Source organism: Carcharhinus amblyrhynchos, chromosome X (assembly GCF_965287045.1).
Source record: "Carcharhinus amblyrhynchos chromosome X, sCarAmb.v2.hapA, whole genome shotgun sequence".
Lineage (NCBI taxonomy): Eukaryota > Metazoa > Chordata > Chondrichthyes > Carcharhiniformes > Carcharhinidae > Carcharhinus > Carcharhinus amblyrhynchos.
Genome location: NC_137359.1, coordinates 5,841,991 through 5,869,949, shown reverse-complemented (window position 1 = coordinate 5,869,949; position 27,959 = coordinate 5,841,991). Strand labels below are relative to the sequence as shown.

At 42.6% G+C, this 27,959-nt stretch overlaps 1 protein-coding gene and 1 pseudogene across 1 annotated transcript; one reads left to right on the top strand and one right to left on the bottom strand.

The window, feature by feature from the left end:
* Positions 1-68: 68 nt before the first annotated feature.
* On the top strand, positions 69-27,940 carry LOC145362016 (signal transducer and activator of transcription 5B-like). Its single transcript, XM_080218041.1, has 14 exons — positions 69-225; positions 1,171-1,350; positions 2,053-2,140; positions 5,615-5,737; positions 8,892-8,984; positions 9,447-9,653; positions 11,681-11,775; positions 12,412-12,548; positions 13,591-13,737; positions 15,068-15,125; positions 19,158-19,286; positions 19,895-19,987; positions 22,760-22,837; positions 24,304-27,940. The coding sequence occupies exons 1-14, from the start codon at positions 107-109 to the stop codon at positions 24,398-24,400; spliced, it is 1,644 nt and encodes a 547-aa protein (XP_080074167.1). The 5' UTR covers positions 69-106; the 3' UTR covers positions 24,401-27,940.
* On the bottom strand, positions 8,462-8,704 carry LOC145362083 (U2 spliceosomal RNA; annotated as a pseudogene).
* Positions 27,941-27,959: the final 19 nt, after the last annotated feature.

Below are 27,959 nucleotides of genomic sequence, written 5' to 3'. Positions count from 1 at the left end.
TTCTGTACTTTAGTTGGTAGAATTCTGAGTTCTATTGATTCGTTATTTAGGCTTAAATATTTGTGACAAAGTTTGCTCTTATTCCAGGTGTGATAAGCTTGCAGAAATGAACTGTCAGATTCAGCAAGAACTCGGGCTAATTAGCACATGTGAAGACATTTCTAGTGACCAGATTTCAGGAATGCCTGATAAACTCTCCTCCTTACTCAATAACTTGGTCAGAAGGTAACTCCTTTATTACCACATTGCTTGTACCACCAAATGATGGAGCAGGCTCCACCAGCGACTGCCTGGTCTCCTGCTCCTATTTCTTACGTTGTTCTTGTGTTCAATTAGAGCTGCAAGCGCAAACTATGGTTTTCTGCATTCAACTTGTGCCCTGATATAAAGCAAACCCCTCCTATGGAATGGGGTCCTAATGCAGAGGTAGTGCAATCTAAAGTGATATTTGACTTTTCTGTGAATGAAGCGCCCCACATCATTCCAGACGCAATCTCAAATACATGTACAGCAACACCTACCTTAGCTCGCGCAAAGTCATCTGGGATTACCTCCACTGAGAACAGGATGTATGAATGGAGGAGCATTGGCAAGTTTTGTGTCAGGAGTTTGAATGTCCATTTTAACAAGACTCAATGTGATGAAGGACTGGTGAGGCCTGAGAACTGTTGCTGCTAAACTGATCTGCCTCTCAGCCTGTGTATATATCAGTGTATTTGTTACTGATACGCACCAATCCATTATTTGAGGTGAGAGGAATAAAATGCAGACAGATACAGCTTGACTTTCAGATCATTCTAATGTTAGTAGAAGTTGCTGTTAATCCCCCAGGTAGAACACTGAGGCAACAATATACAATGAGGGTGGAGGTGCTGCACCTTCACTTAGCGCACGCATGCGTGCGCCCCCCCCCACCCACCCAGTTCCTGATTTCAGCTTCATGACTGTGAAGCAGCACTAAGCAGAGGCTAGTGGCTCTCTGTCGGGAGGGAGATGGGAGAGAAAGAACCTTGCTTCTAGGCTGCTGTCATGTATCTCCAAGTGGTCTTTGGGGGAGGGAGATTGACATGAGCAAAGAAGAATTGATACATAGTGGTTTTTATAAATTTAAATGTTGAACCCACAGCCAATATTAAGTGGTTATTTTGACCTGCTTCCATTATCTTGCAGCGCATTCCTTGTGGAAAAGCAACCTCCACAGGTACTAAAGACTCAAAGTAAGTTTTCTTCGACTGTTCGCTTTTTGCTTGGGGTGAAGTTAAATGCCTCAACAAAGCCTCCTGTTGTGAAAGCCATAATCATTACAGAGCAACAGGCCAGAGTTATGAGGCAGCATGGAAACATACACAGGTGAGAACAATTTCAACCCCATATGTCTGTATTTATACATATCGCTTAATACATATATTAAGTGTCCCCTATTCCTTATATTATGCACAAAATATGTATTATATGTTAAGGCCTCATGTTTCTGAGCACCATGCATGAAATAAAACCTGTTATAACCAGAGTTTTAATCTTATATAATAGGGAAAATGCCAACATGCTTTATTCACTGCAGGAATTTTAACAGTGTTTTAGAATTTTTTCACAATTTCTCTCAAGTTTCCACAATTCAAGTCAGATTTAAGGTTACGCACTTAATAAATATAAAACAGTAGATGAAATTCAAAATAGATATTTTCCTTGCCTTGCCCTCCACTTCTGAAAATGGGATACTAGGATACAATCCAAGGGTGCCTTAACATTATTCAATTGAGATACATAGTGAATGTTGGCAGGATATTTAACATCAAATGGTAACACAGCACTTTATCCATAGGTTCATGACTGACCCAAGTTGGTTCTCAATAGGTAGGCCGAGGAAGCATTCTTGTGGATTTATTGAGTTAAAAGTTTATTATTCCATAGTCCAGAGCCTGAGGACATTTTAAAGTCTTGGTGTGGTCATGGATTTTCTTCTATGACCATTCTGAAAAGTTTGATTTAACTTTTGTATGTTAGTTCGTGAGATACTTCAAAAATGTGAAGCTAACCTATCCTTTGTTCCAGTGAAAATACAGGAGAGATCATGAACAATACCAGCTTATTGGAGTTTAGCAATGCTACAAAAACCACCAGTGCCAGCTTCAGGAATATGGTAGGTGTCAAGACAAAAGGCAAATATTCCCATTCTGGGGGGTGTTTCATGTGTTTGCCTTCGTTTAGACGTCTTTGCTGCTCATCTTGGCTGTATTAATTTTAGCCACAGAAGAGTAATTCATCTCTGTTGTAGTGGCACAGTGGTTAGCACTGTTGCCTCACGGCACCAGGGACCTGGGTTCGAGTCCAGCCTTTTGTCTGTGTGGGGTTTGCATGTCCTCCCTGTGTTTGCGTGGATTTCCTCCAGAGGCTCTGGTTTCTTCCTACAGTCCAAAAGTGTTGGTTAGGTGGGTTGGCCATCGTAAATGCACGGGGTTAGGATGGGGAGGGGACTGGCCTCCTTCTGCACTGTAGAGTTTCTCTGGTAATATTATTGCATTATTCTGAGTTATTGGGGCCTGGACTAATCATCCAGTGAATGGGAGTTCAGTTCGAGAGTCTGAATTCTTAAAATGTAGAATCACACAATACATTACAGAAGGGGACATAAGAACATCAGAGCATAAGAAATAGGAGCAGGAGTCGGCCATCTAGCCCTTTGAGCCTGCTCCACCATTCAATAAGATCATGGCTGATCTGAAGTGGATCAGTTCCACTTTCCCGCTTTCTCCCCATAACCCTTAATTCCCTTGTCTATCAGAAATCTATCTACCCGTGACTTAAATATATCCAACGAGGTAGCCTCCACCACTTCAACGGGCAGAGAATTCCAGAGATTCACCCCCTTTGAGTGAAGAAGTTCCTTCTCAACTCCGTTCTAAACTGACCACCGCCCCCCCCCCCCCCCCCCACCTTATTTTGAGGCTGTGCCGTCTAGTTCTGTTTTCCTTTCTAAGTGGGAAGAATCTCTCTACCACTACCCTATCTAGCCCCTTCATTATCCTGTAAGTCTCTGTAAGATCCCCCCGCAGCCTTCTAAACTCTAACGAGTACAGACCCAGTCTATTCAATGTCTCTTCATAAGCTAACCCCCTCATCTCCAGTGTCAGTCTGGTGAACCTTCTCTGCACTCCCTCCAAGGCCTATATATCCTTTCGCAAATAAGGGGACCAAAACTGCACACAGTACTCCAGTTGCAGCCTCACCGGTGCCCTGTACAGTTGCAGCAAGACCTCCCTGCTTTTATATTCTGTCCCCCTCGCTATAAAGGCCAACATTCCATTCACCACCTTGATCACCTGCTGCACCTGCAGACTGGGTTTTTGCAATTCGTGCACAAGGACCCCCAGGTCCCTCTGCACCGTAGCATGCTGCAGCTTTTCACCCTTTAAATAATAATCCCTCCTACTATTATTTCTACCAAAGTGGATAACCTCACACTTGCTAATGTTATACTCCATCTGCCAGGTCCTCGCCCACTCACCCAGCCTATCCAGATCTCTCTGCAGACTTTCTGCGCCCTCCGCGCAATTTGCTTTTCCACTCATCTTCGTGTCATCAGCAAATTTTGTTACCCTACAGTCAGCCCCCTCCTCCAGATCGTCTATGTAAATGGTAAACAGTTGAGGCCCCAGCACCGATCCCTGCAGCACTCCACGAGTCACCAACTGCCAACCAGAAAAGCATCCATTGATTCCAACCCTCTGCTTCCTATTAGACAGCCAATCCTCTATCCACGCTAACACCTTACCCCCAACTGTGTACCCTAACCTTTTGCAGCAAGCTTTTGTGAGGCACCTTGTCAAACGCTTTTTGGAAATCTAGAAACACCACATCCACCGGTTCCCCTCTGTCTACCGCACTAGTCACATCCTCATAGAAATCCAATAAATTCGTTAAACGTGACTTCCCCTTCACGAGTCTGTGCTGCGTCTGCTTGATCAAACTATTCTTTTCTAGCTGTCTTGCTATTTCTTCTTTGATGGGACCATTTGGCCTGTCCTGTCTTTGACAGCCCTCTCCAACAGCAGCTTAGATAATCTCATTTCCCCGTAGCCCTCCAAATTATTTCTCTTCATCAGTGCCCTCTGGTTCTCAATGTTTCCGCCAGTGGAATCTTTGAGGGCGATTCTCCCATTGCGACCCGCTAGTTTTTTGGTGGATTGGAATGGGAAAAACGTGCAAGTGCCAATTTGCAGGATTCGTGCGTGCGTCCTCAATACAGCGCGGTCGGGACCACGCTGGAAACCAGTGGGAAGACCAGGTAAGTCATTTTAATCTATTTATAATGTAATTTAAATGTGATTATCAGGCCCAGGACTGAATTCTCCGGGCCTGATAGCATCTCCCACCCCGCCAGTAGAATTTCACTCCAGCGGGGTTTAGAGTAGCTCCCCACTTTTGGGGAATGAGTGGGAGACCCCGTTGGAGTGATGGGAGGGTGGCAATTGGGGTTCCCAGGGGGCCAGTAGGTGGGGGGGTGCCCCTGGACATGGGCACTCTGGCAGTGCCAACCTGTGCCCCCTGGGGGCACGTTGGCACTGCCCACTGGGTATGGGCTGGGGCCTGTTGTAGGTTGGTCTTAAGGGGCAATCATTGCTGGGGGGGGGTGGGGCTGGATATCGGAGTGTTCTGGCACAGTGAACAAAGAACAACCCAGCACGGGAAACAGGCCCTTCGGCCCAACGAGCCCGCGCCGCCATCTTAACAAAGCATTTTCCTACACCTACCTTGCCCCGTGGGGGGAAGGGGGGTGTTTGGGGCTGGCCCGAGAATGGTCATGGGGGCTGTGCAATCGGGCCGAGGGTGGGGTGGGAGGAGGGGTAGCAGTGCAGGGGTCCTGGGCTGCCCAGCGATCGAGCTGCCCAGCAAAGTGCAGGCTGACAGTGCGGGGCCACTGCACAGAGTTCTGAAACTGTCAGACTCTGGTCTGAATGGGCCCCAAACTCCCGAGCTTTCAATAATATTCACGACTATAATTCGTATTTTGCATGACACAGGGTGTGGGAGATTTGAGTCTGAACTCCCACTGAAAACCAATCCTCATTTACACCAGTTTTCCCGCCAATTCAGCACAAAGAACTTTTTTGGGAGAATCGCCCCCACTATCTCCATAGCAACGTGGCATGCTCACATGCTTCAATGAATCAGACAGAAATGCAAATGAGTTATTTTACCTCAAAAGTTGCTGTTTAATTTTGCAATCCATATGAATAATTTATATTTCTAATGGATGTAACTGCTCTCCCTGCAGACTGTTGGCTCCAGTACAAGCTTTGGTGATGGATTTTTCATTGTTCAAATTTTTTCACCATCAACCGTGACCTCCGATAAACACAGGCTACCTTTAAAGCAGGCCCAAAGGGCCAAATGGCCTACTTCTGCTTCCATTTTCTATGTTTCTCCTCCAGTCTTGCTGTGAAGTAGCAATTACATAAGTGTCAAATAAAATGTGAATGACTCTTATGCGCTCGAGCATGTCATTACTTTTATAGAATAGATGTTTTATTTGACTTTTTAACTGTTAATGTGCTTGCTTTTTGATTGTCTCTTGATCAAAGCAGATATTAACTTTTTTTTTTCAAAATTCAAGTCCTTAAAGAAAATCAAGCGCTCGGACCGCAGAGGGACTGAATCGGTGACTGAGGAAAAGTTTGCTGTTCTGTTTTCTTCTGAACTCAGCATCACAGGCAGTGAAATGAAATGCCACGTTCAGGTATCCTGTGTGTTTGTTACCAGTAGTATTTCACAAGTGGTGGGATGAGAATCTTGAACAGTCTTCAAGCTACTTGTCATAGATTCTTCACATCCTGCACCAACTTGAGAGCATGTGAACAGACCTTAGGCTGTGTAAATGCCACTATTATAACTGCTTGCTAGAATTTAACATGTCAAGTTGCATTGTTTCTTTTTTCCCTCTGCTTAGCTGAAATTTGAAGACACACCAAGGAATAAAATTTTGCCACATCAGTGGGCTCTGCTACCACCCCTAACGTGTAAAAGGCAATTCATTTGCACTATACAGTAATCCAACATTTAGAATAAATCACATGACTAGAAACTGAGGAATGAATATTTTAAAAAAAGACTGGTAAGTTACACTTGAAGAATTGGTCACAGTCCTGCCATCAGGATGGAATCTAGAGAGAGATTTTGAAGGAACTGGAAAATGCAGCCTCTGGGAACACTGTCCGATTTAGGACAACAGATGAACTTGAGTCCAGAGGGCCAGTAGGAGACTGAGGTGAAAGCTGCTGAAGTACATGGAGAAATGCAAGGGCACCTCCATTCCCAGTCACCTGGCATAAAGGGGGTAAATAAGGGCCAAAAGTGTTAGTTTGACTATTTGAGGGAGCCCTTGCTGAATTTTATATCTACCTTGCAGTTATTGAGCTGCCATTGACAAGTTTTGACATAAGCGCCATCTGCAAGAGCTGCAGGTCAATCAGAGGGTGAATAGTTCTTCAGTCCTAGTATCACAACCAGGACTAATGGCCACTGCCAGGCCTGCCCTCAGCTGAGAGAAAGGGCTGTGCTGCTGTGGGGGTGGCCAATGGGGAGGGTTGCATAACTCGTTTCCCACCTCCCCCAACCACCCTACAGGGAGGTCATCAGTGTATATCAGATGGTCTGTTCATGTGGCAGATGGCTCCCTGACCATTGGTAAAATGCCAGGGGAGAAGAGACCCTTAATTGGCCACTTACAAAAAACAAAACAAAGAAAATTACAGCACAGGAACAGGCCCTTCGGCCCTCCAAGCCTGCACCAACCATGCTGCCTGACTTAACTAAAATCCCCTACCCTTCTGGGGGCCATATCCCTCTATTCCCATCCTATTCATGTATTTGTCAAGACGCCCCTTAAAAGTCACTACCATATCCACTTCTACTACCTCCCCTGGCAGCGAGTTCCAGGCACCCGCTACTCTCTGTAAAAAGAATTTGCCTCGTACATCTCCTTAAACCTGTGCCCCCTAGTAATTGACTCTTCCACTCTGGGAAAAAGTTTCTGACTATCCGCTCTGTCCATGCCTCTCATAATCTTGTAGACTTCTATCAGGTCTCCCCTCAACCTCCGTTGCTCCAGTGAGAATAAACCAAGTTTCTCCAACCTCTCCTCACAGCTAATGCCCTCCATACCAGGCAACATCCTGGTAAATCTTCTCTGTACCCTCTCCAAAGCCTCCACATCCTTCTGGTCGTGTGGCAACCAGAATTGAACACTATATTCCAAGTGCAGCCTCACTAAGGGTCTATAAAGCTGCAACATGACCTGCCAATTTTTAAACTCAGTGCCCCGGCCGATGAAGGCAAGCATGCCGTATGCCTTCTTGACTACCTTCTCCACCTGCATTGCCACTTTCAGTGACCTGTGTACCTGTACACCCAGATCCAGAGTATCAATACTCTTAAGGGTTCTACCATTTACTGTATATTTTCTATCTGTATTAGACCTTCCAAAATGCATTACCTCATATTTGTCTGGGTTAAACTCCATCTGCCATCTCTCCGCCCAAGTTTCCAACTGATCTATATCCTGCTGTTTCCTCTAATGGTCCACATCGCTATCCGCAAATCCACCAACCTTTGTGTCGTCTGCAAACTTACTAATCAATCCAGTTACATTTTCCTCCAAATCGTTTATATATATTACAAACAGCAAAAGTCCCAGCACTGATCCCTGAGGAACATCACTTGTCACAGTTCTCCATTCAGAAACGCACCCTTCCGCTGCTACCCACTGTCTTCTGTGACCGAGCCAGGTTCTGTATCCAGCTTGCCAGCTCACATCTGATCCCATGTGACTTCACCTTCTGCACCAGTCTGCCATGAGGAACCTTGTCAAAGGCCTTACATGGCACAATTTGCTTTCTGCAGGGGGACTGTTCTCTGTATTTTCTGCTGCTGGCAGAAGGCCATGAAAGAAGGGAGCTGATGGGAATTCTGCCCCTCTTTCAGTTTGTTCCTACAGGCTGCACAAAATTCAATGCCAAGCATGCAAAACACTACTATCTCCCAATAGGAAGAAAAGAGAATAAAGTGGTCAGATTGGTTGCCCTAAAGTGCCCTTGCACATCTTTTGAAGCAATTTTACATTTGGCACTTGTACAGTCAAAAGAACATTATAATGACCATTACAACGGTGCCAAGGCATTTAAGTTGTCTACACAGATCAAGATGCACTCTGAGGTGTTCCCATACAATTGTGGTACGTATTATGTTCACTCCCCTCCCCTCAGTTCACAATGTCTGAAAGATCTTAGACAGCGATCTTCCCCCGTTGTGTCTGTGCAGCAGCAGCCCCAAGCTTTAGGGCATTCCTCAGCACATAGTCCTAGGCTTTGGAATGTGCCAGTTTGCAACAGTTGGTCAGAGACGACTCCTCGCACAACAAGTTTCAGGCAGACCAAAGAGAATCTTCCATCGAGTTGATGATACAAAAATGTATCGTTTGTTTAAAAAAAGATTTCCTTTCTCAGTTACAAAGCCAATGTGCAGAGTGGACAGCAAGCTTTTAATCCATCTCTTTGCTTGCTCCAAAAAACAATTTGAATTCAAATTGAATCCAATTCATGGTCCCCACAACAGAGACATATTAGATCCAAGCTGACAAGAAAAAGCATTACAACTGATCTTGGACTCGATCCTACGCTTGATCTTAGCCAAAAGACCGAGAAGCTATGTTTTGTTTTGCAAAAATATATAGTTTATCAATATGAGTTAAAATTACATCTTGATTGGCTGGCTGTCCCTTGGAGTTCCTTGCCCTAAGCCCATCTTGGAGTTGTAGGTCTAGATATGAGAGTAAATTGGGACCTTCATTTGGCCAAATAACGTTCAGTAAGATGTTTAATTTTGTTCTGTCGCAGGCCATATCACTGCCTATTGTAGTAATTGTTCACGGCAGTCAAGACAACAATGCTACTGCTACGATCTTGTGGGACAATGCATTCTCTGAGATTGTAAGTATGTTTAACTTAATTGGAATGTTTTGCTTTAACTTGGATGGAGGTGCAGACAAAATAAGTGATTGATGTTTGGCATTAAGTAGCTATTAAGTGCAGTTGGTGACATATCATTCAGTCATGCTGCAAGGCAGTGTCAGATTTGATACGTAAGCTGATCAATTCTTGAGGCTCCTACTGCTACTTCTGGTCTTTCATCCTTTCACAAACATTTTTTCTTCTTGTCCTACCCACTCCTTGCTCAAAATCTGTTACATTTCTAACTTTTCTCAATTCTGATGAAAGGGCAACAGGCCTGAAACATGTACTGTTGTCTCTCTCTCTCTCTCTCTCTCTCGTTTCAGATGCTGCCAGACCTGCTGAATATTCCAGCATTTCCTGTGTTTATGTCATGTTTCCAGTGTCTGCAGTATTCTTTTTGATCTAAAATCCTGTGTTCTTTTCCCTCTTTTTATGCAGGAGCGATTGCCATTCCACGTACCTGATAGAGTGTCATGGCCTCAAATGTGTGAAACCCTCAATATGAAGTTTATGGCAGAGGTACAGTCAACACAGGGCTTATGCACAGAGCATTTTGTCTTCCTGGCACAGAAAATATTCGATGAGCAGAGCTACAGCGTGGATGACTTCACCAACAGAATGGTCTCTTGGTCCCAGTTTAACAAGGTAAATGTTGGGATTTTTCATGCAACCTGTCGCATGTTTTGCAACATCAGAGTCGACCTGCCATTGGTAGGGGGCAGGGCAGCGGAGGTGGATCTTCTGGTCCCACCGTTGTCAATGTGCTTCCCGTTGAGTACACCGTTCACCATGGGGGTGCGGTAGACAGAGGGGAACCGGTGGATGTGGTGTTTTTAGATTTCCAGAAGGCGTTTGGTAAGGTGCCTCACAAAAGGTTGCTGCAGAAGGTTAGGGTGCACAGAGTTGGGGGTAAGGTGTTAGCGTGGATAGAGGATTGGCTGTCTAATAGGAAGCAGAGAGTTGGAATCATTGGGTGCTATTCTGGTTGGCGGTTGGTGACTAGTGGAGTGCCGCAGGGATCGGTGCTGGGGCCTCAACTGTTTACCATTTACATAGACGATCTGGAGGAGGGGGCTGAGTGTAGGGTAACGAAATTTGCTGATGACACAAAGATGAGTGGAAAAGCAAATTGCATGGAAGGTGTGGAAAGTCTGCAGAGAGATCCGGATAGGCTGACTGAGTGGGCAAGGACCTGGCAGATGAAGTATAATGTTAGCAAGTGTGAGGTTATCCACTTTGGTAGAAATAATAGTAGGGGGGATTATTATTTAAAGGGCGAAAAGCTGCAGCATGCTACGGTGCAGAGGGATCTGGGGGTCCTTGTGCACGAGTCGCAAAAACCCAGACTGCAGGTGCAGCAGCTGATCAAGAAGGCGAATGGGATGCTGGCCTTTATAGCGAGGGGGATAGAATATAAAAGCAGGGAGGTCTTGCTGCATCTGTACAGGGCACTGGTGAGGCCGCGACTGGAGTACTGTGTGCAGTTTCGGTCGCCGCATTTGCGAAAGGATATATTGGCCTTGGAGGGAGTGCAGAGAAGGTTCACCAGGCTGATACCGGAGATGAGGGGGTTGGACTATGAGGAGAGATTGAATAGACTGGGTCTGTACTCATTGGAGTTTAGAAGGATGAGGGGGGATCTTATAGAGACACATAAGATAATGAAGGGGTTAGATAGGGTAGAGGTAAAGAGATTCTTCCCGCTTAGAAAGGATAGCAGAACTAGAGGGCACAGCCTCAAAATGGGGGGGGGGGGGGGGGTGCAGTTTAGAACGGAGTTGAGGAGGAACTTCTTCACTCACAGGGTGGTGAATCTCTGGAATTCTCTGCCCGTTGAAGTGGTGGAGGCTGCCTCGCTGAATATATTTAAGTCACGGGTAGATAGGTTTCTGATAGACAAGGGGATTAAGGGGAGAAAGCGGGAAAATGGAACTGATCCACTTCAGATCAGCCATGATCTTATTGAATGGCGGGGCAGGCTCGAAGGGCTAGATGGCCGACTCCTGCTCCTATTTCTTATGTTCTTATCAGCGGGACTGGAAGATCACACTGGCACAAATGGTTGGGAAATTCAAGCCAGTGTTAGTACGCCTGGAGTAGCTTTACACGGATTGCGATGTGAAATTTATTTACTATTAATTCTCATTCTGTCTCTCTCAAATACTCAGCTTTGTTAATTTCCTATCACTTTGCTGAGACTAGTTGCCATTTTATTCCATCATTCATTATTGGACATTCCATGTCACCACAAATGTAACTTATCATTTGATCTAACATTGTAGGTGACATGGTACTTACTGTGTTGAATTTTTCCATTTGTCATGTGTTTTAAGGTTAGTTTATAGCACCAAAATAAAAATGCTTATTTTGCCCAGTTGGTTTCCTCTGTACGAAAGCAAATGTTACACCCCCTCACCCACCCCACCAAAGCAGGAAGAGAAAAAGATAAAATGGCAGATGGGTGTTTGTTCTGTGTTCTCACAGCCGTCCCATTCCCTACTCACCATTATTAGTTATCTGTCTTCAGCCTCAGGAAGACTGCCTGAACCAGAGGCAGGGTTGCAATCTAATGACATGATTGGCATGACTGAATTTACATCCAGAATGGAAATTTATAATCCTAGCATGTCTGATGATTTAAATTATTGTAAGATCATTTTGACTTCTTATAGGAAAACCTACCTGGAAGAACCTTCACTTTCTGGCAATGGTTTGATGGTGTGATGGAACTCACCAAGAAACACCTGAAGGATTACTGGAATAATGGGTATGAATTTTAATCCCTCTTTCAACAAATCTGCATTAGCTGATTGAGGAACCTGTGTATGCAAGTGGTCCTGCAGATGCTAATTTTGTAATGTTTTTCTTAAACTCCTCTGTTTCAATTCAAGAAAGTATCACCCTTCAGAGGTATTGATGAGTGGATTGGTGGAGTGTCAGATTATATTGGTATTCAAAGCCACATCCCGCAGAGAGGTGAAGAAATGTATCTGAACCTCATTCTGTCTCTCCTGATCAAATATGAATCATATTGCAGTACACTGTATCATTCAATCAGAGTCAGCCAATGCTTTTTTGTTACAGAAATATAAAATTAAATTTTTGCATTGAGTTGGGCATAAACGCAGTATTATAGAGGTGGTGAGAACATAGGCTTTTATTAGTTATCACAAAGTTGCAGCATTTGTGAGCACCATTGGATGTCAAGAATGGTAACTGTGTCTGGTTCAGCTGCTGATCTTCAAATATAGAAGCATTGTGAGTTATGACGTTGTGGAAGTGGAGTTTTTACACCAGTATGGACACGACACCTTGAAGGATTGCGCGTTGTAGCTTCTTACCACCACTCTGACCCGGGAAGGGCTTTTCTGAGGAGGCCGCTCACATGCCTTTTTATTTGCAGGTTGATTCTTGGTTTTGTAAGTAAGCAGTATGCCAACATACTGCTTAATCAGCGAGTGAATGGGACCTTTCTGCTGCGCTTCAGTGACTCTGAGATTGGAGGGATTACAATAGCATGGATTGATGATTCTGAAAAAGGTATCACTTTCTGTTTCTTGCAGTGTTTCCAGAGATTTTTTTTAAGATCTATCGATTAGAGAACTTTTGGATATATTTACTCAATTTATAATGTTGGATCCTCCATTCAGTGTGCTGCAAGTAAAACAAAAGTAAGTACGTGGTAGGAACTCCCTGTCATTCGGACACTTTGAAATCCACATTTCTAACTAAATTAAAAGTCACAGGAATCCAAAGAAAACACATGGGCCTTAAAAACAAAATACAAAATGTTCATGCGAGATGTCATGTCAAACTGGGGGCGGTACTGAATGGAATGGTCTAATGTTCCCATTTTCAATTGACTCCCTGCATCTCAGTGCATCTAATTCAAAATCCTTGTCTTCAAATTCTCCAGGCCTGATCCCTGTAAGCACTTCTCCAGAGTACTCCAGCCCTATATCTCTGCTTTCCCAACCCTGTCTACTGTGTATCCTCTTCCCTCTACTTTCCTGTCAGTGGCCCAGCTTTCATACATTTTACCATTCTGTTTGCTCTTCGTAAATCCCATGTTGCATCTCTCACCACTTTCAGCAACCTCCTTTTAAAGCAACCTTTCCAATAGTACCATTTTCCCTAACCTCTATGTCTCCAACTGTGAATCATGAATGTTCCCATTGTTTCAAGTCTATGGGTATTCGAAATACACTTGTGTGCTACAGTGGGAGAATTGGGGCTACTAGAGGCTTGTTTACCTTCAGATGAGAATCAGACCCCTGCACGTGCAGAATGTAAAGACGCCTGAAAAATCTATGTTTGATTTAGTGATGAACCTTTCTTTCACTTCAGGCGCTTTTCTGTTTTTGGTATTGATTTTATTTATATTGCTGATCAAAAACAAAACATAACAGCATTGCGTGGTTTGGGTTATTGAAATATTTCGATCAGAAATGTTTTTGTCTTTGGACTATATACATGTCTTAACCTTGCGTTTCACCAAGTGTTGAACTGTATAAACAAGATATAAAGTTTGTGCCCCTCCTATTTATGCATTGTTTCAGCCTGATTGTGTTTCATGTTGCAGGTGGCAGACAGGTATACAATGTTCAGCCTTTCACCACAAAGGATTTAACTATCCGATCACTGGGAGATCGTGTCCGAGATATTGAACGCCTGCTTTGCCTGTATCCCAGCAAACCCAAGGATGAAGCATTCAAAAAGTACTACACAAGTAGGTACCAGGAATCTTGTGTTAAACTACATATGGATGGTCTGCAGACTAATTAGTTTATGATGTGATGGTTTATCATGCAGGACGACAATGGCTGTTTTGAGTGATGTAGAATAGGAGGTGCTGGGTTTGCTGCAAGCTTTGCATTGTTCTCCTATTAATGATATCAAAGTGCTGGTCAACAAAGATCTAAAGGGTAGTTACCACTTGCCATTAAATTTTGAGGGGACAATTTTTGGCTGAGATATTAATTGGATGGGAACAGGAGTTATAATCACTGATCTGCCTCATTATGTATTCAGCCAGCTGAGTGTGCCAAACTGATGCTCTGAAGCATCTTGTTGGTTAGGGAGGGTGGAAAAACGCTACATTAGCTGATAGCCCAGGCTTTGGGGACAAAGTGGAAGGGGAGGCAAGAAGAAATTTGAATACAATTTGGAAGTAGCCTGCAGTGGTCCCTTTTTAAAGATCACTGGTTAGATCACCCCATGTATGGGTGCAATAGGCAGGCATGGCACACACTCCCATATACTAGCATGGGGTCTTGCAATGGACTTGGGACTCCAATTTAAATATTGAGATAGGATTCCTGCCACTTGAAAATTAAGTCTGGTGCCTCAGGTGGCCAGTGGGTTTTTCTTTAAGTATGTTTATTTACTGCTCCATTTTCCAGCATATATGAGGCAGTAAGTGCATGAAAATTTCCCCCTTAATTTTGCAGTTTTAAATCTGAAGCCAGTGTGAAACTACTTCTTTCCCAAAAATAGGTCGTGTATCTTTTTTTTAAAGACAAAGTACTCCATACACGAGAAAATAAATGAAGTGTCTGCTGTTGCTGGGCGTGTGTGGAGGCGGTTGATTTCATACCCTGTTTTTGTTCAGTCATTATCCCTGTTCATGACCAAAACTTGAACTGCCTGTACTGGTCCTACTTGTGGTTTATAATTACAACCAGCAGAGATGTGAGATGGCAAAGTCATGTCAATATTGCCAACTTTTTTTTGTAAGCTAAGAGTATTGAGGAGTTTGGAGTGAAGGCAGGTAAACAGAGTTTAGATACAGTTCAACCAAGTTCCAATTGAGTGACAGAACAGATGCAAGGGGCTGAATGGGTGACTCCTGTTTCTGTGATCCAAAATTAATTTGAATTTCTTTTGAGTGCAGTTTAAAGCCATACAAAGTTGACTGTGTGAATATCACCCCTCTGTGACCAGGTTGTCTGGAACAACATTTCCGTTACCAATATTTAAAGAAAAGTCCTTGAAAGATACTTGTTTTTTGTTGCTGAAAAGATTCAGGGGAACAACCAGCAGTTTGTTTTATTTCACAGAGGAGGTGAAGGGAAAAGATGGGTATCTCCATGCCGGAGTAAAGACTACAGTGAATGGGTAAGTGAGCACTGACATATGGAACCTATACCTGAGTCGAAAACAGTAACACTAACACTATAAGGCCTGAATAAGGTTTTAGAAAAAATTATTCGGGATAGGATTTATAGTTATTTGGAGAGTAAAGAATTGATTGGAGATAGTCAGCATGGTTTTGTGGCGGGTAGGTCGTGCCTTACTAACCTTATTGAGTTTTTTGAGAAAGTGACCAAAGAGGTGGATGGGGGTAAGGCAGTGGACGTGGTGTATATGGATTTTAGTAAGGCGTTTGATAAGGTTCACCATGGTAGGCTTCTGCAGAAAATGCAGATGTATGGGATTGGGGGTGATCTAGGGAATTGGATCAGGAATTGGCTAGCGGATAGGAGACAGAGGGTGGTGGTTGATGGTAAATATTCGTCATGGAGTTCAGTTTCGAGTGGTGTGCCTCAGGGATCTGTTTTGGGGCCACTGCTGTTTGTAATTTTTATTAATGATCTGGATGAGGGTATAGTTGGGTGGATTAGTAAGTTTGCTGATGACACCAAAGTCGGAGGTGTGGTAGATAGTGATGAAGGGTGTCATAGTTTGCAGGAAGACTTAGACAGGTTGCAGAGCTGGGCCGAGAGGTGGCGGATGGAGTTTAATGCGGAGAAGTGTGAGGTAATTCACTTTGGTAGGAATAACAGATGTGTCGAGTATAGGGCTAACGGGAGGACTTTGAATAGTGTGGATGAGCAGAGGGATCTAGGTGTATGTGTACATAGATCCCTGAAAGTTGGGAGTCAAGTAGATAAGGTTGTTAAGAAGGCATACGGTGTCTTGGCGTTTATTGGTAGGGGGATTGAATTTAGGAGTCGCAGCGTCATGTTGCAACTGTACACAACTCTGGTGCGGCCGCACTTGGAGTACTGTGTGCAGTTCTGGTCCCCACATTATAGGAAGGATGTGGAGGCTTTGGAGAGGGTGCAGAGGAGGTTTACCAGGATGTTGCCTGGTATGGAGGGGAGGTCCTATGAGGAGAGGCTGAGGGATTTGGGGTTGTTTTTGCTGGAAAGAAGGCGGCTAAGAGGGGATCTTATTGAAACATATAAGATGATTAGAGGTTTAGATAGGGTGGATAGTAATAGCCTTTTTCCTCTGATGGAGAAATCTAGCACGAGGGGGCATGGCTTTAAATTAAGGGGTGGTAGTTATAGGACGGATGTCAGGGGTAGGTTCTTTACCCAGAGGGTGGTGAGGGATTGGAATGCCCTGCCTGCTGCAGTTGTAAATGCGCCTAGTTTGGGGGCGTTTAAGAGATCCGTGGATAGGTTTATGGACGAGAAGGGATTGGTTTAGGTTAGTGGGTCATTGTTTTGTAACTGGTCGGCGCAACATCGTGGGCCGAAGGGCCTGTTCTGCGCTGTAATGTTCTATGTTCTATGAATGTTAACTGAGTGTGTACTCATGACAGGTAACCATCCACTGGGTGAGGGGTGATTTTCCGTCTCTTAAATTTAACTGACTTCCATCAACTATTCATCTCCCTTGACTAAACTCACCCACCCATATTTACAGTCACCCCCTCAACCCTGCCATTTCATATGGTCAAATTCACCGACAAAGGAATCTCTGACCATTTCCGTCACCACCCACAGCCCCCTACTCTTTTCCAACCACACTTCCTGCTGTTTCTGTCCCTGGAGTAAACTCTTCCCTGCAAATCGATACAACTGCTTAGTCTTTGGCCCCTCTTTGTGCCATGATCCTGTTGCAGCTGTCCATTTGCTAAATTGCTCCCTCACCTTGGCCTTTGATTTTGTCCCTGATGACACCTTCGCGTGTCTTCCATCTTGGTAGTTTACTTGGGTATGGACCACAGACTTGGGGATCTCTGTCACAAGTTGTTTTTAGTCATTCATCATCACGTTTCTATTCTCTGGTACAAAACCCTCACCTTAAACTCCTCTCCTTTGCCTCCTCCCATGCCTCCTCTACCCCTACCTCCAATGAGTGCAAATTAATGTTGAACTGCTGACCTAATTTCCCTTCCTGGCCTCCATGCTAACTGATGTTGTAAAGTGTTTGTTCTGCTATGATACTGTAACCCTTCCTTTCCACAGTGATGTTGCTCCCACTCAAAAAAAACTACTCTCATCCTTTTCCTGTACGAGCAAACTGCCACATCTCCGATCTCCATTTTGCCTCTAAAGTCCTTGCACATGTTGTTACCTCCCAGTTCCATGTTTAATTTTTTTCCAATTGGGTTTCAGCTCCTTCCGTATCACCAAAACATTTATTTGGTAGCATGAGCTACCGCAAATAAACCTGCTGGACTTTAACCTGGTGTTGTGAGACTTCTTACTGTGTTTACCCCAGTCCAATGCTGGCATCTCGACATCATATCACCAAAACAATCTTGAGCAAAGTTACCAGTGACACTCTGTAAATGTGACTTTGATGGGTTATCCTCCTCAAACTCCCTGCAGCTTTTGACGTAGTGAATCATGCTATTCACCTCCAACGCTTCTCCATTGCTCACCTTGGTGAGATTATCATCACTTGTTTCCAGTCTTTTCGGTGAGATCATGGCTGATCTGTACCTCAACTCTTTTGCCTAGGTCTGCCTTTCTTTGTATCCCTCAATCCTCTTGCCTAACAAAAATCTATCAATCTCAATATTGAAATATTCAATTATCCCACAGCTTTTTAGGCTAGAGAGTTACAAATTCCCACCACCCTTTGTATGGAAAAGTGCTTCCTGACATCATTCCTTAAGACCATAGCTCTGAAATTTCAAGATTATGTCCCCCGGTGGAATTTGAATTCAATAAAAATCTGGAATTAAAAAATTCTAATGGTGGCCATCGAACCATTGTTGATTGTCGTAAAAACCCATTTGATTCATTTTCATGTCCGTTAAGGAAGGAAATCTGTCGTGTTTACCACTCTGATCTACATGTGACTCCAGACCCACAGCAATGTGATTGACTCTTAAATGCTCTTTGAATTGGCTGACCAGACTGCTCAGTTCAAAGGCAACTACAGATGGGTAGTAAATGCTGACCCAGCCAGCAACGCCACGGCCAATGAATAAAAAACCCATAGTCTTAATTCAGGGCAATGCCAGCTGAGTTTGTAAAACCTTTCCTTATAATTTAACCAAGAGTAAACAGGAAGATGATAAACACCATGTGTTAGAACTCAGATAGCCAGATTGTGTATACAGACATGCAAGTAAGGAGTTAGGCCATGCAGCCCCTTGAGTCTGCTCTGCCATTTGATGTGATCACGGCTAGCCTAATTGTAATTTCCTGCCTACTCTCAATAACTTTTCACCCTCTTGTTTATCAAAAGTCTATCCAGTTCTGCCTCCAAAATATTCAAAGACTCTGCTTCCACTACCTTTTGTAGAAGATGTTTCCTGAGACTTGCAAGAAGAAAGAAATTCTCCTCATCTCTCTCTCTGAAAATGAATGACCCCTTATTTTTAAACAGTGACCACCTAGTTCAAGATTCACCGACAAGAGGCCATGAGGAATAGAACATTGGAGCCAAGTTTTTATGCACTGAGGGACACCTATAAGCCTATTGTGCAACTCCAAAACAACAACAGCCTTTTCAGCCTGCTCTTGTAAATGAACACCGGTGAATCTCTGATTAATACACCTCAGTACAATTGATGTACTGTATAGAAGATTGAAGCTGGGTTCTAGTTAAGAAATAGATAGAAGTGGTTCTAGGCTGTACTGTAACCTGGAGATTCAAGTGATTGGTTCAAGTGACACTATTAATAGTTATCTATAACATTTAGTGAGATTACTAGCTCGTAATTGTTCCAAGGTTATTCATTAACTGTCTCGGTTGTAAGCATGCAGCAGGTGTAGTTAATATCATCGCTTGATAATCTCACTGTAATCTACTCTCCACTTTACTGGGCATGAGTCTTGGTTGAACAGATGCTGACTGTATCACACTGCAGTTCAAAAAGCATCTTCTGTCTCTATTGGTTGGGTTAGTTATCAGATAGACACGGCACAAAATGCTCATAGTTTTTGCATTTTATTTCAGTGAACAAACACAAGTGGTGGCGCAACCCATGGTCCCTTCTCCAGTGCCGCAGTCTTGTGTTGTGTGCGCTCCTGAAATGCCAGGATGGCCACAAGTCCCATGCAATCCAAGTAACATCAACTATGATAAGTAAGTGTCCAAGTTGTTTTTAATAACTGATATTACCAATTTTAATATTAAATTTCTGTTCTTACTACATGTATTTTTAATTCTTTTCCTCTTTTTGTGATAACTCTCATCGCCCTCTTGTACTAGTTCTCTTCCTTCCCCTCAAAGTAATTCACACGCCCACTTGCATTGGTGTCTGCTACCTTGCCATCCTTTTTGGATGTCATAATCTGAGGGGATAATTTTCTCCTGTTTCTGAGGGATGAATGTCCTGCCTCCAATTTATTAATGGTTAGTCTGCAGGGCAGCTGTCCTCCACCCCACACCTCTCATGCAACCCTGACCTTTCAGCCAGGGGACGGAGAGGGAAGGGAGTGCTGGGATCCTGGTACTCTCAATTCAGAATGAAATATGAACAGAGAGCTGCATCGTTTTTGAACAAGAATAATAAAGTGATTGGTGAAAGTGCAAGATCTGTTACGATAAGCAGTTTGTGTGATTGTTCAGCAGAGGATATTTTATATTTAATAACAATCTGCTTACAAATAAACTAATGTCATCAGCACCTTTTACGGTTTAGTCAAGTCACGGCCAGTTTAAAATATAATTCTCTTCTCATCTTCTAACAGGGGAGATGCTCCAATTGCCTCTTCCATTTCATTACCTCCTAATATGATGACAACCATGAATCTGAGTGAAGACTTTCCAAATGCAATTCAGTGGTCAGTTCTGTTTCTAAAGCTTCAGCTTTTGTCTGTGACAGTATTGGAATTAAGTTTATTTCCCCACAGTTAAGAACCTTGAATCTCACTTATGAATTTTGAAATTTTGCTATTTTCCTCTGCAATCCTGCCTGTTATGGTCATAGAGGCCATTTTTTTATACCTCGAGCTCCATTTATCTCTCTGCACGTCTGCCAGATTTCTGTAGGTGAAGGAAGATGTCGATTTGGGGTGTTGCCTCTCACTTCAATTGCATGCACCTACCTTTGACATACAAAACTAGTATCTAACTACTTTAGGGCTCTTCTCTTTTAATGCCCCTCATTGTCGTCTTGGATGTTTCCGCATCACTGTCCAATTTTTGTTGGCAGTAGTAGGCACCTTCTTGGCACCAGGAATCCTACCTCTTGACTCAGGAAAATGGGTTGGGTAGCAGAGTTGGAGGGACAGCAAAAATTCTCCCTGTCAGTACGCTAGGGTAATCCAGTTCCACATTTTTTGACTCAATGCATGCTAATATTCTCGTGAAAGTGGTTCTGCAATATATCAAAGGCTGATTAGAATTTGCCTTTATATTGCAGGGCAGATACAGTGCACTGTCAACAATGTGGAAACATCACTTATGCAAGATCACTCATTATGCATTAGTTATATAATGCAAAGTTGCATTAGTTTCTGGGCACGGACCTTCCCAAATGTCAGCAGTAGATTGTACAGTCCAACATTGCAGGGCAATGCAAACAGGCCAAGAACCCCAGTTCATCTGCAGCCAAATCAAAATATTGGCATGTAGTGTCTCACATTCCCAGGACAAGAGCATTTCCTGGCACTGCTTATTGGAAACTCATCTCGTGATTTTATTGTTTCCAGAAGTATCTCTAATGTAAGCATGGATCTAGAAAATAGTTGATAGTGTGCTCACATATTCCACAATGGAAGTGCACCATCCGCCATATTGGTAAAAGTGAAATAAAAAGGGCTTCCATAGCCCATGACTGAAATAGACATTTAATTCCTTTGTACAATCAGCGATTTTCAAACTAACCACTGGAGGGCACTAATAAAAATATTGTGGAGTAGAATGGGCAGAGTTTCTCCTTTAGCAGTCTTGAGGACTGTTCAATCTGCTCCTCATCCCAGCAGTGGCCAGACATTCCCCAGCAGTGGCTGACATTTCCATGTGCCTCACCAGATGCACTTATTTAAATGAGACACAAGGCCCAATGGACTTACCTGTTCCATCGTAGGAATTGTTCCTTGTGCCCAGTTTGCACCCGTAGGCTGACTGTGTCCAAATTAATCACCCTGGTGTCAAAAGTTAAAGGATTCAAGCGCTGTAGTGGACATCTGCTAACAATTAATCTAGATTCTCTTGCCCCTACCTTTCCAGGTAATTTAACAACTAAACATAACTTCTTTAAGTTTGAAGCATCTTTTTAACACTTGCCAAAAGGGACTGGTCTTTTAACTGGAACTGCCATGTTTCACAGGTTAGGTTAGGTCCCTTCTCCTTCCACTGCTCATTGATTCAAATTGTTGCATTTATCATTATACCATGCCTTTTGCTCAATTTCCATTGACTTTTTTAAGGAAACGTTTCTGTTTGAGTGTTTGATCATTCAAAGTCATTTTCTGAGACAAGTTCAGGATGCCTTGGAAAAAGCATAGTTGAAATTCTGTGTTGCTCTTATTAAGCTACCTGTGTTATTCGGGTGCACAAAGTGCCCAGATAACTCGCCTCAAATGGCCACTCTTCTTCTAAGAGCCTACTCTGTGAATGACAAACTATTTGTTCTGTGGAAGACACCTGATAGGCCAGCCATGTCCTCACCCATGCAAATACACTATCCTGTAGGGGTCACAGATATTGACTTTAAGTCTCAAGCTTGTGATTGATTTGATTTATTATTGTCACATGTATTAATAACAGTGAGAAATATTATTTCTTGCCTGCTATACAAAGCATACCGTTCATAGAGAAGGAAAGGAGAGAGTGCAGAATGTAGTGTTGCAGTCATAGCTAGGGTGTAAAGAAAAATCAACTTGGTGCAAGGTAGGACAATTCAAAAGTCTAATGGCAGCAGGGAAGAAGCAGTTCTTGAGTTGGTTGGTACATGACCTCAGACTTTTGTACATTTTTCCCTAGAAATGTCTGGGGTATGTGGGGTCCTTAATTATGCTGGCTGCTTTATTCAAAGCAGTGGGAAGTGTAGACAGAGCCAATGGATGGGAGGCTGGTTTGCGTGATGGATTGGGCTATGTTCATCACCCTTTGTAGTTTCTTGCTGTCTTGGGCAGAGCAGGAGCCCATACCAAGCTGTGATACAACCAGAACATCATACAAAGCATTCTGTAACAGTTGGTAAGAATTAACAGTGCAGACCAACTATCAATCCTGAAACTTTCCTGGTTTGTATGGCTCAATGTCTCTCACCATTTTATTACCTACTGAGCAAACAAGAACGCAAAGCCTCTATTTCATTGCTTATTAGGCTACGTATGCAACTGGAGTAACTCTCTCCCTCTTTGATGTCTCCCTATCATTTTATGCCCAAGTTCGTGAATTCTGGATGATCATAGGCATGACCTTATAGTTGATGTGCAGTGCCATAATATATTGCAGCATTTTTGAAGATAAGTAAGGGGTTACACTCTCTCCTTAAAGCTTTGCTGTTATACTCCAGGGTCTTATTGTTCGAATTTATACATAACCTTGTTACATAATCTTGTTACATAACCTAACAAACACTTTTTTCTTTTCCTTTCAAAAAGCAGCCATCTCATTGATCCATACGGTACTGAGAATGAAATGGAAATGAACTTTGAAAATGATCCGCAGTTTGTAAGAAGGTAAGCCAAATTAACGTATTTAGACCCTTGCTTTTAGTTGTAGGTAAGATCCCACAGTGACCATCACGAACATTAATTCTTTCCACCACTGACACACAGTTGCAGCAATGCGCACCATCTACAAGGCCCCTTCGACAGCACTTTCCAAGCCCATAACCTCTCCCACCTACAAGGATAAGTTTCAGGAGACACATCGGAACACCACCACCTGCAAGTTCCCCTCCAAGCCACTCACCATCCTGACTTGGAATTATATTGCTGTTCCTTCATTGTTACTGGGTCAAGATCCTGGAACTCCAAAGATGTGCGGATTAGGTTGATTGGCTATGCTATGTTGACCCTAGTGTCAGGGGGATTAGTAGGGTAAATGTGTGGTATTACAGGAATTGGGCCTAGGTGGGATTGTGGTCGGTAGAGACTCGATGGGCCAAATGGCCTCCTTCTGCACTGTGGGGATTCTATGAACTCTCTTCCTAACAGCACCTTCATCACACAGACTGCAGCAATTCAAGAAGGCAGCTCATTACCACCTACACAAGAGCATTGGAGAATGGCAATAAATGTTGGCCTAGACAGCAACCTAGGCATCCATGAATGATTTTACAAAAAGGACCCAAAGTATTCAAAGTTAGGACAAGAAAATGTTAGCCACACGTTGTATGGACACCCTCTTGTATACTTGACTCAGAAGGTTGAGTTTTTTCAGGACATGAGCAAATAGTCTAGGCTTTTCGATGGAATGTTAAGGGAATTGGAATGGTTATAATAGATTTTATGGCACTTTTATTTTTGAGATTTCTTCCAGTTTCCAGCTTATGAAGAACTTGCAGGTTATTTTCCAAACTCAGCTTTGTGTCTACTTCGGCCAAAAGGCGTTCATATAGTTGACAGGTTGACCTAGTTCCCACTGTTAGAAAAGAGATCACTGATGCAACCAGTCTGTTCTGGAGAAATCACCAATGGAAAGGTAATGCATGGGTTCTACCCACAGCTAAAGAAGCACCAAGAAGTGGGGCAGCTCCCATCCTGAGGGCCCACTCCACGCATCCTTCCATCCCCATACCATGTCCAAGTGAAGGCAGTCAAGCACCAACAAGTCAGCACGTATCCACTGATTCCCCAAAAAGCACTTCGAATCACAAAGTACTGCAATTGCTGAAAATTTAAAATAAAAACAGGAAGTGCTGGAAAAATTCTTCTGACAGCATCTGTGGAGAGAGAAACAATTAACATTTTGAGTCCAACATGACTCCTTGGAACTTGCATTGCTAGCAGCCATGTTATTCAAAACCCACAAGCATGCATTGCACTCCCCATAGCTCAAACTAAAGTAAGATTATTTATTAATTTCAATATTAAATACAACTTGTAACTGGAATTAGTTTTTTAAATTTTGTAAATCTTAATACATGACTCCAGTTTTAGAAGCACCAGTATCACATTCTGATTTTTTTTGTCTCTCTTAGTGTGGATAACATTCCTATACCCTCGGAGTTGGAGCTGAATGCACTCCTGAACATGAACACAACGGATATGTCTCTTGTAAATTCGACTGAGTTTTGAAATGTTTGCGTGTTTAGGAAAGAGCATTCTCAAGTGCCAGGTTATGCAGGTGGCTTTTGTCACGAAAAGAGCTCAATTATGTCAGTGGTTGAGCTTTGAACTAAGATTTCTATTCACTCAATTATGCATTTTGCTGTACAAACTGCAAAATTTGTAGTTAAAACCCAATTTAACCATCTGTTAATAGACAATTTTCTTCTCTTTCCCTGTAAGGGAACTGTCTACATCTGATTGGTGGTGTCTGATGCCACAGAAAAGTCCAGGCCACCTTCTCAATTTCAACAGCATTAATGTTTGGAGATGCTGAGTGGAGGGCAGACACTTCGTTCAAATCTGTGGCCAAAGAAAAGCAGTTGGCATATTTGGGAACCTTGTGCATTTAAAATTGAAATGAAATTGAACATAAACTTTGTTAGTATTGGAAACTTAGTCCAGTCAAATCTGCTTAAAACCAATATTTTCATGAATCTGATTAGCTATGTTGGCTGAATTTAGCCCAGAATAAAGTAAACAAGTTTGTAAGACAGAATTGACTCAATGGTCTAAGAAGATGCTGTGGTTTCCTTGCTATGAGATTTTTGTTTTTTGGATAGACAAGCTGATGTGCTGTTCGATAGCATCTATCAAACCTTCATGTCAGTCTGCTAATGACTTTCTGCAAAAGGATTTAATTGAATTAAGTAGTGTAAATAACAGAACAAATTGAAAATTTAGTACTTAATTCAAATTCTTAACACAATTCAAAGCAATATAATAATCTCCTAGCCTGGAAGAGTCACCCACCTATTGACAGAAGCTTTATTTTCTAATTAAATATTTAAAGAATATTGTATACTTGCAATGAAACAAAAATCCCAAGTTTCAAATTTTGTGTATTTTTTAAAAAATTAATCAAAAAATTAACAATGATTGTTTGTGTAATAAGTCAGGAAGCCTGACTGGAAAGGAACATAGTTTGTTATAGAATGCAACTGTGGTGTACACACGCTAGTCTTTGTCTGGGACTACAGTTCAGCAGGCCCAGTCCTGGGCCTGCCTTATAAAAGGCTCAGGTAATGAGTTCCAGCTGGGCTGGCCACTGCCTGTTACTAGGGGAACTCATACTCAATGAGCGTCACAAGGAAATCAATCAGTAATTCCCCATGGACCTCATGGGTGTTATCACAGGTAGTAAATTGACAGTCTCATTCAGAGATTACGGGACAGCTAGTGTGGAGAAACAGATGCAGTTAGTGGAGCGAATCATGTTTTATAAATGATGTACTGCACAGGATGGAGGAAACAGCAGTAGTCCATTTTAGCAGTTACGACTTCAACATCTGAAGGATGCAAGAGCCAATTATTTTTTAAAAGCTTTTTTTTTAGAGGTGAGAGGACCATTTAAAATCATTGCACTAAATGGAGCTTTCAGTGGACTTGTGGTAAGGTTTACTATGTATTGTATGTTTGTTTTGCAGCGTTATTCAATTGGTTAATATTAAAATCTGTATACTAGTATAAATATTTTCAAGTGCCATAGGCCACAAGTGCCACAAGATTCTAGTTACACGGTTAAAATTAATCTTGCAAAACATTCCCCCCCAAAAGACTCCCTACTTGGTCAGACCCAAAAGTAAACCCCTTCCAGGCAACATTCCTTATAGATGTTTAATTATAAAAATGCAGTGATGTTACCCAAAGCAAACTGCTGTAGCTTTAATAAAGGCATACTGCATGACCTCTCAAACTTGCTTCCACTCTACTGTGGAAATCCAAAAGATTTCAGAACAAGACTGCTTTTTGCAGCCCAAGACTTTACTGGCTTGACTGGATGGCTGATTCATACTGCACCTTCTCCCAGCCCTGTTGTTTTCAGATCTTATACAAGCAGCACCTAATCAACTTTTCAGTGACGTGAATAGTCTAGACCTTCAAAAAGATGTAATCGGGTTGGTGGAATTGGCAGATAAGTGGCAGGTGCAGTTTAATGCAGAGAAATGTGAGGTCATTAATTTTGGTAGAGAAAGCCAATATAAGATGAAGATGAATTCTCCGGTCTCTTGCCCCATTGCTGCTGCCAGCGAGAATGGAGAATTTGTTCATAGCAGTAGGACTGGAGAATCCCAGCTGCAGATGAGGTCAGAGAATTCTGGCCGAAGGATATGCTTTTAAAGAAGGCGCAAGAGCAGAGGAATCTGATTGTATATGTGCATAAATCATTGAATGTGGCAGACAGATTGAGAGAGCAGTTAATAAGCCAAAGATGCTGTATGCTTTTTATCAAATGGGTATAAAGTACAAAAGTAAGGAAATTATGTTAAGCTTGTATAGAACACTGGTTCGGCCTCAACTGGGATATTGTATCCTGTCCTGGGTATCACGCTTTAAGAAGGATGTTGAAAGCTTTAGTGAGAGAGCAGAAAAGATTCCCTGAAAATGGTTCCAGAGTTGAAGAACTTCAGTTACGTAAAGATTGGAGAAGTTGGGACTCCTCCTTGGAGAAGAGAAGGTTAGGAGATTTGATAGAGGTGTTAAAAACTGAGGGATCTGGACAGAGTAGATAGGCTAAAACTGCTTCCATTGGTGGAAGGAAAGAGAACCAGAGGGCACAGATTTAAGGAATTGGCTAAAGAAGCACTGGAAACAGAAGGAAAAATCTTTTTACACTTTGGTTAGGATCTGCCTATGAGTGTGGCAGAGGCAGGATCAATTGGCAGTTAAGAGGGAATTGGATTATTATGTGAAAAGGAAGAATGTGCAGAGTCACGGCAAGAAGGCCATGGTGTTTGACACTCAGTAAATTGCTCCTTTGGAGAGCCAGAGCAGACACAATGGACCAAATGGTCACTTTCTGTGCTGTAACCATTGTGATTCTGTAAAATAACATTTATTTGGTTAATGTAATTTTTCACACAAATCAAGAACATGAAGCACAGATTATGAAGTACATAAGTGACTCATTGATCCCACTCCTCCCGTTATCTCTGTACATTCTACCCTATCATGGCCTCTACCCACCCGTTTAATCCAATCCAGAATATGCATCCACCTTAACATTTTAGCAATACAAACTTGGTTTGCTGCCCTCCACAGAGAACTTCCCCTCGTTCCTCAGTTGTTTCAGTCTATACCTATTTATATATAAACTGAATCTGATACAAAAGCAAATGGCCTGTTTTTATTTGCCCTGTTACATTAGCTTATAGGAGTTAGCATGCTACAATTTGGCTACCTGAAATGCTGCCCTCTCCAGATTCCATGGAGGTAACTTCTTGATTGACCTTTACTTTGTGTAAGTATCAAGAGTTTTTGTAATCCTCTGCATATTATGAAATCATAATCCTGGATTGAATTTTGTGGGGGCTTGACCTTATACAATCATTTAAATTTGGTGCATTTTCATTTTGTCATTTATGCTGTTTGTTTGTAGCTTGTTTTCTATATTGGTGACGTAGCTCATTTTCCATTTGCACTTGCTGTTTAAGACACAATAATTATTCTTCCAAGGTGAATGCTGCCAGCCTGTATAAAGACTGAAATAAAAGTCCTAGATTTTAGATAATACAACACGTCTGTCTTT